The sequence below is a fragment of the Pan troglodytes genome, chromosome 1 (assembly GCF_028858775.2).
Source record: "Pan troglodytes isolate AG18354 chromosome 1, NHGRI_mPanTro3-v2.0_pri, whole genome shotgun sequence".
NCBI lineage: Eukaryota > Metazoa > Chordata > Mammalia > Primates > Hominidae > Pan > Pan troglodytes.
The window spans coordinates 113,830,745-113,848,273 of NC_072398.2; the positions used below are offsets into that span (position 1 = coordinate 113,830,745).

Here is a 17,529-nt window from a genome sequence, read left to right on the forward strand (position 1 = left end):
CAGTGCTCAGCCACTCTGCTCTCTTTAAGGCCAGGCTGGCAGTGGCCATGCTCCTCCACCTGGGGCCACCACTATGGCTGGGTGGCTTCACTAACCTGGATAGAGTTCTGATAACATCACTCTCTCCCAGCCAGACTAGAAGTAGTCACAGCTCCCAGCTATTGCTATCCCTCAGGAGCCCCATCATCCCCTGTGGGTCCCTTAGTCGCTGCTAGCACTATCTTAATTAATTAAACCCTTATAAGAAACAAAATAGACATAAAGGAAAGTACTTCAAACTCTATAGGTAAAAGACTGGCCATAGTTTCCTGCTAAAACTCTGACTGACGAAAGTCAGGATAAGGTGTTTGACACTGAAGCTGTCTCCATGCCAGACCCACTGCCAGTCCCACCGCTCACTCACCAAGAGCTGTGATGGAGATGGGAGTGCTGGCCCGGCGCTCCCCAACAATCTGCCACTCGCCATCCACTGCCCGCACCCATTCAGTCACATGGCATTCATACTGGCCCTCGTCCTCCTTCCTGCTGTTGAAGATGCCCAGGCTGAACGAGTTGGGCTGCACCTGCTCCATCTGGACGCCCCCAAAGCTGCTGCGCTCCCAGTAGGACGAGCCTGGCTGCACGGTGCCATCCCGGTCTAGCCACATGATATTGCTGCGGCGGTTCTGCCTGTCCACAAGCTGCCAGATGACAGAGAAGCGACCCTGCGGCCTGCCTGCCGTGCGGACACTGCAGGAGAAGCGCAGGTCCTCGCCCTCAAGGATGACGCTGGCATTGCTGGCCACCTCCACGGAGATGCTGCTCTCTAGGAAGAGGGAGAGAGAAACACCCTGGAGGCTTTATGGTCTCCACAGCGCCCTCCGCACAGAGGAAACAGGAGGAGGGGTGCAAATGGAATCATATTCAGGTACGGTGAGCCTCAGAGGGTCAAAAACACTCTGACCCTAGTTGCTGCAAGCCCTGGCTGGTTCTGGGCTTTGCTCCCTGTGGTTTTAGATCTGATAATCTAGGATGTTCTTTGCCATGTGCAGAGAACTGTGATAACGAGGTTCTAAGACCTGAGCCTGAATAAGAACCTAAGAAATACAACATAGTGGCATGATGTTTAGGGCATAAAACAATTTATTGGGTGATCTATTCAGCTGGAGTTCAGGGTTTTTCAAGTTGAATTTTCAGCAAGAAGAGTAACTCCAAAATCCTACTTCACTTCACTCTTCCTACCATTCGGTACTACAGCAGTCAAATAAAAGCTGAATATCCATAATGTGCCATTTGAGTCCTTCAGGACAATTTAGGAAATACGGGGGAAAAAACCAACAGTAAGTATTGGGACGATAACGTGTGCTTAAGTGTGGGTAATAAGGAAGCACAGATGGTCTAGTTTTGCAGAGTGCGTGAGGAGCGGGCTTTCATTCTTTCATTAACACACAGGAACAAAACAAAGCCAGCAGCTCGTCATCCACCACTCTCCCGCCTGTCCAGTCAGCCCTGGGGCTCCTTTGCTCTCTTTCTAGAAACATTTGGCCAATCAAAAGTTTGGGATAAGGATTCCACTCCCTTCCCTGTCTCATGTAGCCTCTGCTGCTCACTTAACTATCTGAATTCACTCAATCAAATTATTTAAACTTGATATGCCTCAGCCTCTTCTTCTGTAAGACAGGTAGAGAGCCACCTTTAATTGTAGAATTCTTTAAATATTAAAAAGTAAATGAGATGATGCATATAGATTCACCTAACACATAGTAGGTTTTCAAAAACTGGTCATCATGATCATGATTAATTTTACTATTCCACATAACTCTTTGTTTTTATAAACATCACAGATAGCCTAATATGTTTTAATTATGCATGTAGTATTTTGTATAATTATCTATATTGAGTTCAGAAGGTCTGTAAGTATTAAAGAACACAAAGTAACTAATTTGGCTCCAATTTTTGGGTACCACCCACATTAAATACATGCAATAATTTTAAACCAATTAATTAAATCAAATCCCAGATTTTAAGAGGCACACCCAATTATCAAGAGAAAACACACACATACACATAACAATGCATTTGAATCAAATCTTTTCTCTCCTTTATTTCCCCAACAAGCAGAAACAAAGACGAGCACTGAGCCTCAACATGTAGCTCTTATTATAGTGAGGATGCCTGCTATCCATTCTGGATTTGCTTGTTTTATGTGAAAAATAAAAGGTCTGGATGGGGCAGGGAATAGCAATTTTCCTAGGAGGGCAACCTCCCCCAGGAGTCATACCAGGATGATTCATAGAGATGATCAGGCTCCTGAACAGTCACCATCTATAGCACTAATGGTTCAGGGGATGGATTTGGAGACTTCCTAACTCTGTAATCCTGTGGTTCTTCCTTAACCTACCAAAGCTCCAATTTCTCATGTGCAAAATGGAGATACTAATAGTGCCTACTTCTTAGGGCATGACATTGAGAGGATTAGATGAGGTACTTATTTTTCATCATCATTAATAACAACAATATTCCTCTTTAGATTAAAGACTCATCCCCACTGTTATCAATTCAAAATAAGGGATTAAAAGGGCAATTGCAGCATCAAGGAAGAAAATCCTTTCACTTGTCTTAAGCAGGAGAATGAATTGCAGGACCTCACTCTCATCCCCTACTGTCATCCCAGTGGACGCTTATCCAAGTCCTGGCTCATTTATTGAAAGGGCTACTGTTTGGTGGTGTCTGTTGCTTGAGCAAGCCTGGAAACCCACATAGTTAGAATGTGGGGCTACAAGAAGAAATGCTATTTTATTATAGCAGCTGAGGCAAAGGCAACTACAGACCTGGTGCCTCACTGCCCACTAACACTATTTACAAGAATTTCCAGGCCTGAGAAAAGGCAGCCGACAATTTTAAACTCTCTGGATTAAGTGAAAACTAGGACAGAACTAATAAAAATCTGAGTACACATTCACAAATGAAATTTCAAATCAGGAAGTTGACGGTGTAGCACAGGCTAAGCGCAGGGCGGTGGGTGTGGAGTTAGAAGCAAATATTTCCTAATGCAATGCAAGCTCAACCACTAACTGAACAATCAGCTCTGTCACTTCCTGTGTGGTGCTCTGATTTCTTCATTCATTAGATGGATATCATATTGGCCTCTACGAGGATTTGAGAGGTGGGAGCGGAGAAGGAGATGATATATGCAGAAGCACTTTGGTCTCTTAGGAGGAAAAGCGCCATTAAAATCCAAGGCATTATCACCATTACCGATGTGATTGTTGTTGTTCTTCGGCAGACTTACCCAAGTGGCCTTGGGACAGGAGCTGGTGGTGCTGAGGGACTTTAACTACCCAGTTATCTGCTGGAAAAGCAATATAGCAGGCCACAGATCATCAAACAAGTTCTCAGAAGGGGTTGGGGGAAATCTTAGTACAAAAAATATAGGAAGTAAACAGCGTGGCTGCCCTTCACTTGATCCTTAGAAAACAATGAGGAATTAGTTGCAGATTTAAAAGTAGAGAGTCCGTGGTTAAGGCAAGCACAGACTGACAGGAAAATAGTAAAGACAGTGGGCATTCAATTCAATAATTTCAGTTGTACAGTATTCAGCGAGCACCTACTCTATGCAAAGCACCATGCTAGGCATTGCAGGGTGGAAAAAGCTAAGAAACAAAAGAATTTCAAGATAATTAGGTATGTGTGTGCATGGTTTTTAACAAAATAATAATAAGCATAAAAGAAAATAATCCAGTTGATGAGAAAAGAAGAAAAGACTGACAAGAGGACCGCTGTGGCTACTTGAAGAGAAATATTTTAAATATTAAAACATATAAATAAAAAGTAAAGGAAATTATTACAAGGCTCAGAGAAAGAATAGTTTGAGCAGCTGAGACAAGGTTAAAGGTTAGTCTTAAAACTTTACCACTTGTTTAAAATCAGAGCATTATAGGTTTTTATTCTCTTTACTAAAAACAGAACTATGGGAGAATGAGATTAATAAGAATATCTTGATACTATGAATGTTTAAACACAACACAAGCAAACACCGGTAGTTTCTGGAATCCCTAGCAATGGCCACTACCCACCCACACAAGGCCAGTCTACATGAAGGCTGGGAGCCCACTGAGGCAGCCTCAGAAATCAGCTAAGCTTAAAAGGCTATGCTCCAGGAAGATGTGAGAGGTCTCACCCACCGACTTTTAGAAACACAATTTCAACAGGGAAAAGCCATTTAGGGAAATGCCAGCCTTTATACCTGAAAAACCCAGATGGCAAATCCTTAATAATGCACTTTATGATTTAAAATCCTCCCATAAAAGACCAACTCTCCTTAAGTGAGATTTCAAGGCAGGCATCTACCCACTTCTTCTGGGACTTGATTCCCACACAAGAGCAAACAGCTTTCTGGGATTCCTGGTTTCCCTCCAAGCTGAGCTGGCACTGCTTGTGTATGCACAGGGCTGCTAGCAATCAGATAGGCCTATGCCCAGCCCTAGACTGCCCTGATCCTGGACACCCCTGATCCTGATCCTCTGCTATGGGGAGCCTGCTAAATGTAGGCAGGTGGGCTACAACAGGGAAGAGAGGCTCAATGGTTTTTCCCCCAGCTCTGCATTAACCTCGAGGGTTCCATCTGCCTCCCCTCACCTTCACCACGCTATTCTCTCTCCCCCTACCTCTCCTAAATGATGCTGAGCCAAAGGAGAAGAAAGCAGCACATCTCTCTACTTACTGAGGGGGAGGACTATGATGGGGATGTTCTTGGGACGCTTGCTCTCCTTATCAATGAATTCCCCGGTCACGGTTTTCTCTCGCTCAGTCACCCGGCAGTTGTATTTCCCGCTATCTTCCTGGCGGAGGTGGTAGATCTTCAGCACAAAGACACTGTCGCTCTCTTTGGCCACCTTAAGCTGTCCCCTGGCTTCCCGGTGAGCAAATTCGCTGTTGAGGACAGGCACAGCGTTAGGGCCCATGGTAGCGATGAGCGAGCTGTTGAAGGCCCAGGAGACAGCAAAGTAACGGTCGGGAACATTCTGAGCCTCCAGGATGCATCTGAACTCCACCGGCTCGCCCACCGTGTGCAGCCGCTTCTCTGTTTCCAGCCGAACAGTGAATTCTTTGTCTGAGAGAACAAGTAAGAAAAGAGACACATCCTGGGTGAATGAGAGCCCCAGCCAACTAAACCACATTAGCACATTCCCACTATCCTTTCTCTTCTTTACAATACTAACTGCGGGGAGGACCACAGCACTTAGCTTGAGAGTAAAATCCAACTCAGACCCAGGTTATCTAAGGTCCAGAGAAACGCCTGAATATCACAGACAGAATTCAAAACTACTTCAGCCCAGACAGTCTAAGCAAACTGTTACCCCAGTTAAGACCTATGGGGCTCAGTCTGAAGCTTTAGATGTCTTAGATGAGACCCCCAGGTCAGTGAGAAGCTACTAATATCACTCAAATGGTAGATTACAAATATCTAGCCTTGATATATGCACCCAGAACTCTATTTAAGCAACAGCATTATAAACATTTTCAGCAGATATTGTAAGACTTACCCCACTGAGGTCTGTGGGAAAAAATTACAGAGTGGCCTTGGTGCTGGCCCAATCCTAACAAATGCTCAAAGATGACTATATTAAAATTCCCTCTCTACCCCCCGCCATGTGAATACTAGAAATAAGATGTAGGTATGACAAACCCTAACAGAATTACATAGAAAAAATAAAAACTAATGTCTGTTCACTAGTTTACCACCTGTCAGATCAAATCTTTAGTCAGATTTCAATGGAAGTAGGTACTTTCCCACTGAAGTACCTATTAAGTACTTACTTTAGTAGGAAAGTACCTACTTTAGAGGGAAAGTACCTACTAAGTACTCACACCTGGTTAAACCTTAGTAGGTACTTTCCCACTGAGTAAGTACTTAGTAGGTACTTTAGTAGGAAAAGTACCTACTTCTGCTGAAAGCCAGACAGCCTCTGAAATGATTACTAAACCCAAGCAGCCTCCAAAGAGCTAGGTGTTTTTTTAATTTTTATTTATTTACTTATTTATTGTGACAGGGTCTCACTCTGTTGCCCAGGCTGGAGTGTAGTGGCATGATCATGGCTCACTGCAGCCTCGACTTCCCAGGCTCCAGCCATCCTCCCACCTCAGCCTCCGGAGTAGCCACCATATCCAGCTAATTTTTGTTGAGTTGGGTGCTTAACCAGGCATGAGGGGGGGACCAAAGAGGGGCTCATTACCACTAACAGCATCATCACAACCTGTGTACCAGTGTACAGTGGCTATTAATCTCATTAGACAGCTATCGTATCTCATAGGCACCCACGGCAGAAGTCAGGGGGAAGAAAACGGAGTTAAGGGTTAGAGACTGGCCCAGTTCTAGCTCTGTTCCTCTAAAAAGAACACTGAGGTGGAAAAAATCCCATGGCAGAGACGTTTGAATTCCACGTAGATTCATTAGCTCCGACCTTGCCTGCCTTCCCTAGACTGGCATGTCTAGCCTTTCCCACTATCTTTAAGATCTTGCCCATTCATCCCGTCCTAGGCACTCTTCAAGCAGACGAGGTTTCTGTTTCCCCAAGAAAACATAAGAATCACGCATAAGCAGCATCCACATTCTTCTTTTCCAGCCCCAGCTCAGCTTTACCCCTCCCACTCCTCAGGCTCTCCAGCCCCTCCCGCCGATATAGGCCAGTGTCCTGCTGCAAACACCCCTTCTTTCCAGTGACCTAACTACTTCCTCTAGCAGCCAAACTTCCTGACAGGGAAAACCACATCATCAACTCCAGGGCCTCCCCTCCAATGAAGTAGCTGCTGTCACAGCTTCCAGCTCCCAAGAGACCAGTCTTAAGAGGCATGGATTGAAGGAAGCACATTTCACTCTGCCACCATCTGCCTGGATGAACACACCCATATGGGACAGTCCCCGTGTTATCTGCTGGATATTATCTCTCAGGTCAACCCAATTAGTCATTTATAACCCAACATCAATGACAGAAAAGCACTCCTTCCACATAAACACCACTGGAGCTGTGCAAGGGGTACCCTAGACCTCAGACCTTTCCGTTGCTCCAGGTTAGCCTGGCTGTAACTCTGGCTTTCTTCTTTCGGCGGCCAAAGACTCTTCTCATCTCAGGGGAATCCCCCCATGCCTTGGTGACACCTTCATGTTCCCAGGTTGAAGACACAAGATTTACCCACATCACCCCCGTTTCTGCCCTTGGTTATGCCCAGTCAATTACATCTCTAGAAACTGACCTGTGCTTTTTCCAATACCCCTTCCACTTCATCTCACTGAAATTAGGCTTCACTGACTTACCAAATGTCACGAATGATCCACCCTACCCCTACCCCCATCCTAACCAAAGGCTTTCCTCAAGCAGGTTGAGGCCTCTGAGCCTGCTCCATGATCCCTTCTCTCCTGCTCTTTTTCTTGCTGGCCTGCCCACTCTGTTCCACTCTCTCACCTGCTTCTCTGGTCACCTCGTACTGCTGCTGTTCTCCCAGGTCCTTTCCCATTTTTACCCCATGGGCTCTTCCAGGGCCCTGATCACTCTCAGGCTCGGTCTCTGAGCCCCAGACCCCTGTGTCTGAGGACCCACTGGGTGTTTCGCATACTGAGCATCTCTATCAGAGTCTACCTGATGGATGGGCTCTTTCATTAGAATCTACAAAAACAAAAGGCAGCCAATGCTGCCACAAATGCAAAAGTCCCGCATGTCCTCATTATTGTTCCTTCCCTCCCACAGTTCAAGGAACCCCCAGAGCCCCAGTCCTAGCCCCTGGACTTCTAGACAGTTGGACCCCTCCTTCCACTTGCTCTTTATTCTTTCGCCTCTGGCACCCACTGACCTAGCCTTAGCTCTTATTAGCTCTTTTCTACCTGGTCTCTTGGCTTCAGACTCAACGGATTTAATCAACCTCCAGGTGGCCTCCATGGGTTTTTCTTTCTGAAACCCTGATCTGATTGTGTTACTCCCTGCTTAAAAATCTCTACCTCCTCTCCAACTGTCTGCAGCAGAGGTTTTCAAACTTTATTAAGAGGACAAAGGAAGGGGACTTTTTATTCATACAAAATCTTCTGCTGCCCAACATAGTTGAAGCAAGAGGGGACCACCCAGGCCCTCACATGCCTTCTCCCTGCACTCCTGGGTGCGCATACGTGCACATGAACACCAACACACACCCATGTCTAACCTCCTAGGCACCTTTGAGGGGCTTCCAGGGTTCCAAGAACAGCTTGAAAACTCTTGGCCCACAGAGTCAAGCCCCGGCTCTATATCACTGCATTTGGGGCTTCGGGGTCCCTTTCCTCTCTCATCACACACATCTGGAACTCAACATCCGGAAGTAGTCATACTTGACTCCTTTCTGCTTGCCAAACATATCAAACACTTTTGCACTTTTATGCTTCTCCTCCTGCTGACTCCTCAAGCTTCCAGACTCAGTTCAAGTCAAGAAACTTATTGGTGTTCCTGGATTTGTCTTATCAACCATTCCATTCAGAGATAACTGTGGCTGCAAGAACACTTCCTATTTCCGGTATTCCCAGAGCACTCTATACAAATGCTATCAATGCACTTAGCACATTTTACTTGTCCATTGGTTCTCAGGTCTGCCTAAGTGCAGGGACCAGTGCTAGTCATCTTTGAAGCCCTTAATGCCTATCACCATCACACCTTCAATGCTGTGGAGACTGGCTACATGTTTACTGAAATAAACTGAGAAGGGTAGAGTTGGAGATGCAACTGCTGAACCTAACAGCACAGGAATGCAGGGTGAAGTCATCAACTTTTTTTTCACTTAGTTTTCCTTTTGCTGGCTTAGTCTAGATACATTTTCAGGGTAAATTCAAAAAGTTCTAATTCCAAATTGGTAAGATTAAAATAAAGAAGATTAACTGATGCAACCTAATTTAAAAGCATTAAGACTCAAAATTTGGCCCAAATTTTTGAAGTTGATCTTAAAACTATCCAGGAAGGGAAAGGATAAATATAAAATAAAGCCCCTTGGATAGATTTTTTAATATTGAAAGATCCAGAAGCTGCTAAATGTCCTACAGAGCAGATAAAGTGCTCCCTATCCCTACCAACCCCTATGGTAAAAGATTTCACATCCATTAGATGACTTATTAAAGTGATGTCCAGAGAATTGCTTCTGCCCTAGAAGCTTTGCTTGAAAAAAATGTAGATAGCAGAAGAATCACCTGGGAAGCGTGCCGGAAATCCAGCTTCCCAGGTCCCATCCCAGGAGCCTCCAATTGAAGACTTCTGGGACGAAGCCCCAAAATGTATACTGTTAGCTGAGTCTGAAGCATTACTCTAGAATGGCAGAGAAAGTATGCAAAGACCCAGACAACTGACTGCAGCAAATGGGACAGGGAGCCCAAGAGACAGGTCCTGACGAAGGACCCCACCTGTACTGCAACTCACCAGCTCATTTCCCACAAGCCACACTCACTCACCAGAACCACCACAGTCCTCACCGGAAGTGAGCTTCCGCACAAGGAAAGGCTTTCAGGCCACTCATCGCCAACTTAGTGATGGCACAACAACCACGCTCCAACCAAAGCTGGGGGATCTGAAGGCCCATGTGAGAACCTGCCCTCAGCCCAGCAGAGGCAGCCAGCAACAGCTGTCAGCTCTGGCCTGGAGCCTGGTGGGCTCAGGAGACTGGGGAGTAGAGTCTGGGGCCACAGGAGATACCAAGAGAAGCCAGGGAGGGTTTCAGCTGGCTGTGCCACCATCATTTTGCCTCAGCTCTAAAGACATCATGCAACCTCCTCAGGACCCCTTCCAGGCCTTCACTTAAGAAAACATCTACAGTGGAACCTGGTACTCTCAGACTGGCCTCATCAACATGCCCTATGACTCCTCTTGAGCCCCAACATAAAGTAATCTGCATTCAGCATCTTCACCTGCAAAATAGGAGTACTACCACCTACTCACCTCACAGAACGTCTGGGGGATGGTGAAGTAATATGTGATAAAGCATTTTGGAAATTACAAAATATCACCAAAGACTATTATTAGATAAAAAATAATACTTTAAGCCAAAATTTCTCTAGTTCATAATGTTAGACCTTGGATGGAAGTCTCATTATCTCAAATGGCTTCTGCAAATGAAACCAGATGGGTACCTGAGGAAGGCAACATCATTAAACGGGGCAGCAACTATGCCTAATGGGAATGAAAGCCCAGAGTTTTAAGATACAAATGGTTTATCAGAAATCTCCCAATTTTTAAAATGAGTTTCTAATTCAAAAAAGTATAAACACCACGTAGGTCAAAGAAAGCATGTCTCTAAGCAGGATTCAGTCTGTGTGGCACCTGCCTGTGACTCAGGTCTTAGGATACCTATGTCCCGCACATCCCTCAGCTCCCTCCGGCCGCACACAAGACCGGCTTTAACTTCACGTGAAAACCTGCTGTCCTGGTAGAGGCGCCCAAAGAAGGAGTCTCCATATTCTCCCAGTATCTGACAGCCTTCACCACCAAGTAAAGGACAGGACAAGAGGCTCAGAGGGACTGACCAGTTGGCTGGACGTTGACCACGGCTCCCTCGGAACGCTTTCGGGTCATAGCATACCACGACCCATCCGGATCCTGGATCCACTCGGCGGCCTCGCAGTAGAATTCGCCCTGGTCAGAAGGCTGCAGGTGGAAGATGGTGAGGCGGAAGGTGGTCCTCCCCAGCTTGTCCAGCCGCACCTCCCCCAGGCTCTGCCTCTGGGCATATTCGCTGCTGGAGTGAAGCATGAAATCTCGGCTCAGGGAGATGACCTCCACGGGCTTCTCGCCAACTTTCTGCCGGAGCCAGGCCACAGACAGGTGGCTGTGCTGAACGGTCTCCGAGGCCACCTCACAAGTGAGCTCCAGCGGGTCCTGCTCCACTCTGTGCAGAGTCTGGGGCATGGCAGTGGTCTGCAGGGAGTCTGGAATCACTGCAACACAGAAATGTCCTGAGAGTGCAGTCACAAAGCCACAGAATCTGAGACTCCCAGGGCTAAGCTCCCATTCCACGCAGGCGTCACTGCACTGCGTCCCTAACAGTCATCCTTGAACCATCGATTCAAGGCCCCAGACAGCCCCAAATGCACATAAACAGAAAGTTTTCTGTTTGGATTTGTAAATGCATTATTTTGGTGCTTACACTTACCTGTCTGGTATTTTAATAACACTTGGATAAAACATGGGGTGTATTTCATATTACATAATAAATAAACTCCCTGAAAATACTGTCTTTAAACAATTGTCTTATAGGTCAAATAACATTTTTTGTTGATTCTGGCACTGCTCTGAGATACTTTAACTTCACTTCTGACTGATCCTCTAATGGAAATGCCTCCTGGAACTTTTAGTTTTACATTTCTATATAACATCCTTTCTTTCCTTCCCACATCCCCATCCTGTAACTTACTTGAGCAATGCAGCCCTAGGAAGATGATTTTTTTTAAAAAAAAACATTTTTGGTAGAAAAAATAATCATCATACCCTATTTTTAGTGGGTTTAATTTTCACGTAATTCATCGATCAAAGGGGTCCTCAATGGAAGGAAGCCACAGTCTGGAGAGATTCAGGCAAGAGAAGAGATTTTCTCCATGATCCCTTGGTCAGAATCATACCCTGATCCTTGCTTGCACCTTTCTGGAGATTAAATAGCACCACCTTTCTGTCTGATGAGAGTACCCTAGTCACAACTAGTATGTGTTTTCTCCCTGTTCTCACCCAAGGATTGGGTCTTACGGGTCTCCTGCTGGGAACGGCCAAGTGCGGTGGCTCACACCTATAATCCCAACACTTTGGGAGGCTGAGGGAGGCGGATCACCTGAGGTCGGGAGTTCGAGACCAGCCTGACCAACATGGAGAAACCCCGTCTCTACTAAAAATACAAAATTAGCCAGGCATGGTAGTGCATGCCTGTAATCCCAGCTACTCGGGAGGCTGAGGCAGAAGAATTGCTTGAACCCCGGAGGTGGAGGTTGCAGTGAGCCAAGATCGCACCATTGTACTCCAGCCTGGGCAACAAGAGCGAAGCTCCGTCACACAGAGACACACACACACACACACACGAAAAAAAAAGGTCTCCTGCTGGGACACAGACTAGTTAGAGAAAGTAAAAATAAACAAATGATAGTATGTGTATTAATAAAAGAACTAGCAACACCCACTGCTTAGTTGTGATAATAAAAACTGGACATTAAGATAGGCAGAAAAACAGAACAGCCTTGATAACGGTTAACCCTTTGACACTGGCAAACACTATGACCAGTGCTGCCCACAATGGAAGCTCCTGCATCCCTCTTCCTCATGTTTCCTTCAGCATTAAGGAGCAACAAGGGAGACAGCCAGTTCATAGTTCCTTACGCATGGAGCCAAAGGACCTTCAATGTACAAGGTCTGAGCAAGGACCCACAGCCACATGTGCTTCCTGCTTCAGCAGTGCCCCGTGGGTCTCAGAGCTGCCCAAAGGCCTATCCTTCTGAGAGGTTTCTCCTCTCTTCCAACTGATGTCATACGTCTCATCTTCCTTGTCATTCAGATCATCAACCACAAATGTCCTTGCCTTATATTTTCATATCCCTTTTCACCAGTTACAGGGTTAGTTAACTTATGAAATTCTTAACATCTGCATTAGACCTTTTTAAAGTTTCACCCTCAACCACCTATTATTTAGAAGTGAACACAGAAATTTAGTTTCCTTGTGCTATCTGTTGACCCCTAAAATATGTTGGGAGTTTTGGGATTTTTTTTTAAAGTCAAATGCATGGCATAAAGCAAAATTACACTACTAAAGAACTGAGTCAGGCCAGACGCTGGCAACGTGAAGACAGCTTCTCCTTACCCACTAGGTTCATCTTTGCACTGTAACTCCCAAAGTATTGCTTATCGGTGCTGGGTGTGTGGCATTCATACTCCCCGGCATCCCGGGCCTGAAGATCTGTGATGTGCAATAGGGTTGAGTTCCCCTGGACTCTTTCTATGAAGATCTTCCCTCCGCGGACGCGCTGGGTGTAGATGGCATAGGGGAAGGAAGAGTCCATGGTGCTGACGATCTGCACCTCTCGCTCTGGCGACGAAGGCAGGTAAATGGACCACTGGAAATTCTGCTCAGAAGGTCCCTGGTAGCCACTCACATTGCACCAGATAGTGATGTGGGAGCCCTCCGTGCGGTACAAGGGTCCTTCCTGAACGGTGACCTGCCGCTGTGCTGACACCACACCTACGAGGGAGAGAAACACACGCAACATGCTTACTTACTTCTCAGACCAAAATGCAAAGTAGCCAGCAATCTCCAAAGGGTTTGTTATTTGTGTGACATGATAATAATATAAACAGTTTACTGGCCCTTTCAAAGGCGCTTTGTGATTTATAAATATTAATTAAAACACTCTGTGGTAAAGCACTATCCCTAATTTGCATATATGGGAATTTGATCATGCCAAGATGTGCTTCTGTTACTTATTCAACAGCTGACCCTTGGGAATTTCATTTAGCCCCTCTGTTTGTCATTTATATGGCAGTTTTATATCTATTTATTAATGCTGTGTATAAAGTTTTTAATAAAATGAGCAGGAAAAGTTGAATCCTTGGCACAAATTCAGATGAAAACAAATAAAAGCAACCATCTAGAAATCTGGCTGAAATTAAATGCTTCTTCCTTGGTCCGAGCGCTGGTGGGAGGGAGTCCTGGGAGCACCTTTTTACTGGTGCTGCACCCTTCAATTTCCCATGTAGCTGCTCCCCAACACCACCCCAAGGAGCATTCCTTAGTTTCTCTTCCCTCCATAAATGGAGGCAGAGCTGAGCTCCTGCAGGCTGCTATCGTTTTAAGCTGAGCACACCCAAACACAAATGTGAAGGGCTGAAACAGATCCCTGATGCCCAGATTCCCACAAACTGACAAAGGGGGGAACTAACAGTGCCCAGCTAAACCTGTGACAAGGACAGTCAGGCTACCCTTGAGTTTCCCACTCAAGACTCCCCCGCTGACCTCCTGCCTTCTGGCTCAGATACTGTTCTCCAAGGTCACTTCTGCCTGCCTTCTCCATGTTCTTCTTAAAGTGGCATGGTGAGTTTAATTTCTCATTTCACGCCAACTCAACACTGATTGTGCCTGAGCCACTCAGAAGGCGGGAGGGGGCACAACACTGCCTCTTCATTTCGGCAGTGGTCACATACTGCAGGTTGTGAAAAGCGCAGGTGAGTTATAGGCGCAGCTTTGCCACCAGTTAGAGCTGGTTGTGTCATCTCAGACAACTTGCTTTTCTTCTCCAGACCTTGATCTTCTCATCTATCACATGATTTCTAAGAAGGCTTTGGAGAGGACTAGCATGGGTTCCGATGCTGGCTTTGTCACTTATTAACTGTGATCTTGGATAAGCTGCTTAACCTCTCTAAGCCTCGGTTTTCTCATCGGTAAGATGGGGATAATAATGCCTGTCTCATAGGGTTATTGAGAAGATTTAATAACATCTGTAAAGACCCTACCACAGAGCCTAGCCCACAATCAGTCCTCAATAAAGAGCTGCTGGCTAAGACATATTTCTGCTGGAACATTCTGTGGCTCTGGATCCATAGAGGACAGGATTTGGCCAATGACTGCTTAAGGACATTTCAATGGCCCCTTGACAATGACACCATTACTGGGCTGCCCACCTCCTCCCACAGCTGCAGCCCATTCTTGTGATAGCTTCCCTTTTCCCCCACAAATGGGAATGGCGGCTGCCCCAGCTATGCCTATCTGAAGTGGATCCAGCTGGTGAACAGCTCAAATACTAGTGGAGTGCAGCTCTCTGCCCAGCCCAGCGGGGGACTGTGCCTCAGTGTAAGCTAATCTAATCTGCAAGATGACAGACCTCAAAAACGGCCCATACAATGAAATGCCCATGGCTTGCAAAACTTTAATTCATGCAGAACCTTTCCTCACAAACAAAATCTTACAGAGAACCCCATCTTGGCTTCAGCAGAATCAGGAAAAATATAAAATTGGCAGGGGAAGGAAATAAATAGAACAAGTGGTGTCTGAATTTATTTGATATATTCTGGTTGATGGCATTAATTATGATATTTAAAGTCACCATGAGGACAACTCATTAGTAATATCAGTATGTTAAAATATGGTGCATAACATTTTTACTATATGTACAGTCATGCACTGAATAACATTTCAATCAATGAGGAAACACATGTGCAACAGTGATCCTGTAAGATTATAATGGAGCATATATAGAGATCTAATATATGGCACTTAATGTTGGCATGGCAGATCAAGTAGGGGAAATGACTGATATTGAGTAACAGTGCTGGGACATTTCATTTTCCATAATAAAATATATAAATGAAAATATATATCCCATCTAGGTTTGTTGAAGTACACCCTATGATGTCCACACAAGAATGAAATTGCCTAATGATGCATTTCTTAAAACATGTCCCCATCATTAAGTGACCCATGACTGTATACACACACAAATATGGTGACATTTTAATCAAATGATTGCAGTATTCCTGAAACACAGAACATTTTGCAAACAATGTAACTACATTCATAACATTAGGTATCCTTTGAATTGCAGTGTTCTATGACAGAGCAACCACAACCAACCCCCATACATCTCCTGCAAAGAAGGCTGGAGGCAAGTCAGGGTACACCAGCATCTTTAAGGACTGCTTCTCAATCCTGGACCTACACTGGAATCACCTGGGGAGCTTTAAAAAAATAACAGTGCCTGGACCCCACCTGACATAACTGGTCTTAGGATTAATTAGGATTTTTTTTTTTGAAGCTCCACAGATGATTCAAATCAGGTGTAGCGAAGCACTGTTACTTTAAAGTGTCTCTACCTACATGGTGCCAGCCAAGTGCTCAAATGAAATATCTTAAGGCTCTCACTAGCTTTAAGTTTCTCTCTTTGGTAGAGACCCAATCACTGGTTCAAGAAAGTTTCATTCTCCTCCAGTCTTCCCCAGTGCAAAAGAAAACAGCTGAGACCCATCAGATACTAGCATTTGTGATGCAATAACGAGTTTAACCAGAATGCATCCTATTTACAGACCTTACAAAGGCACTCGGCCAGCGGATCATGCACGTCCTCCCCACCCAATGGTAAACAGTGTTAAGTGGCCTGAATGAGCCAGGACAGCAGGGTCAAATCAACTTGTCTAGGCTGGAAGCAGGTTATAAACAATCCGGACAAATAACTACTGGATTGCACTTTAACCACACACATTCAGCTGCACCTGTTTATTAAATACCTCCTTAATTTCCCTCTGCCCCACAAAGGGCTTCTGACCCCTGAAAATAATGCTTCTCAACATAAAAATAATTGTTTTCTTCTTGGCAGTTTAATTCCCCTTCCACACATCCCACCCCGCCATTCCCCTATAATAGTAATACCCTGCTGTGCAGACCTCTGCTGCCTCCAAAGAGACACAGGCTCCCAACCCTGACCAGGGCATCCTCTGACCCACAGCCCCTCTCTCTCCCCTCCCAACCTACAATAGAAAGTTCCTCCCAGGCAAGGATCTTTTTTTTTTTAATAACTTTTTTAACTTTAGACATTCTGTACTCTTTGGATTACTCTGCAATAAGCAAATATGACTTCTGTAACATAAAAAGAAAGATCAAAATGTTATATAGAACTGCATGAAAAGAACTAGAAAGAAAATACTAGGTGACAGGATGGCAAGTGATTTTTATTTTTTTCTTAATATTTTACTCCTTCCCCCAGTCCTCTGCAATGAGTATGTACCAGTTTTATAACTGGAAAAAAATTTTAGCCAAAAATAAAAATAATGCATGTTTGCTATATAAAATTCACTACTGTAGTATTTATATATATATACATATTTGGTCTTTGTCCCCAGTTCCTAGCACTGAGCTCCTAAACCCCTTGGAACTTCCTAAGCAATGGGAGTACCTTTTGTTATTTATAAGAAGCCCCTTTTGGCCATCCCAGAGTTTATGCTAACGAGGTGACTGAAGGTGAGCACGGAGGCAGTTTCAAGGAAGGAGCTGGCCACGCTTAGAGTTGTGGAGTTTTCAGCCCCAGCCTTAGACCTCCAAGGACAAGAAGGGGACTGCAGATTGATCCAATCAGCATTGGTCAGTGATTTGATCAGTCATACCCATGTAATGAAATCCCAGATGAAAACCCTAAATAATGGAGTTAGGAGAGCTTCTGGGTGCTGGAAGCGGTGTGCACCAGGAGAGGGCATGGGCAGTCAGCACTACTCCCGTCTCAGACCTTGCCCTATGCACTAAATAGGACTGACCTACGTGACCAATAGGAAATGCACAAATGGTGGAATGTGACTTCCAGGGCTAGGTCATAAAAAGACAAGCATGATGTTATGAGGACATCAAAGCAGCCATATGGGGAGGACCACATGAGGCCTCCTGCCAACAGCTAGCACTAACTTGCTAGCATGTGACTGGAAGTAGATTCTCCAGCCACAGTCAACTCAGTCAAGCCTTCAGATAATGTCAACCCCAGGCATCCTTTTGTTGTTGTTGAGACAGGGTCTCACTCTGTCACCCAGGCTAGAGTGC

General features: G+C 45.2%; 1 protein-coding gene across 5 annotated transcripts in view; it reads right to left on the reverse strand.

Moving 5' to 3' along the window:
- IGSF3 (immunoglobulin superfamily member 3) overlaps nucleotides 1-17,529 on the reverse strand; it is a 93,069-nt gene that overhangs the window by 28,776 nt on the left and 46,764 nt on the right. For 2 of the 5 annotated variants that reach the window (XM_001147491.8, XM_016924946.4), the window contains exons 3-7: nucleotides 12,820-13,197; nucleotides 10,508-10,918; nucleotides 4,703-5,092; nucleotides 3,272-3,331; nucleotides 404-805 (exon numbers count right to left, since the gene is read on the reverse strand). In XM_001147491.8, the coding sequence (XP_001147491.3) occupies nucleotides 404-805; nucleotides 3,272-3,331; nucleotides 4,703-5,092; nucleotides 10,508-10,918; nucleotides 12,820-13,197 (1,641 nt within the window). The remainder of the gene's footprint in view (nucleotides 1-403; nucleotides 806-3,271; nucleotides 3,332-4,702; nucleotides 5,093-10,507; nucleotides 10,919-12,819; nucleotides 13,198-17,529) is intronic. The other 3 variants (XM_001147567.8, XM_063797960.1, XM_016924947.4) reach the window with 2 other exon arrangements.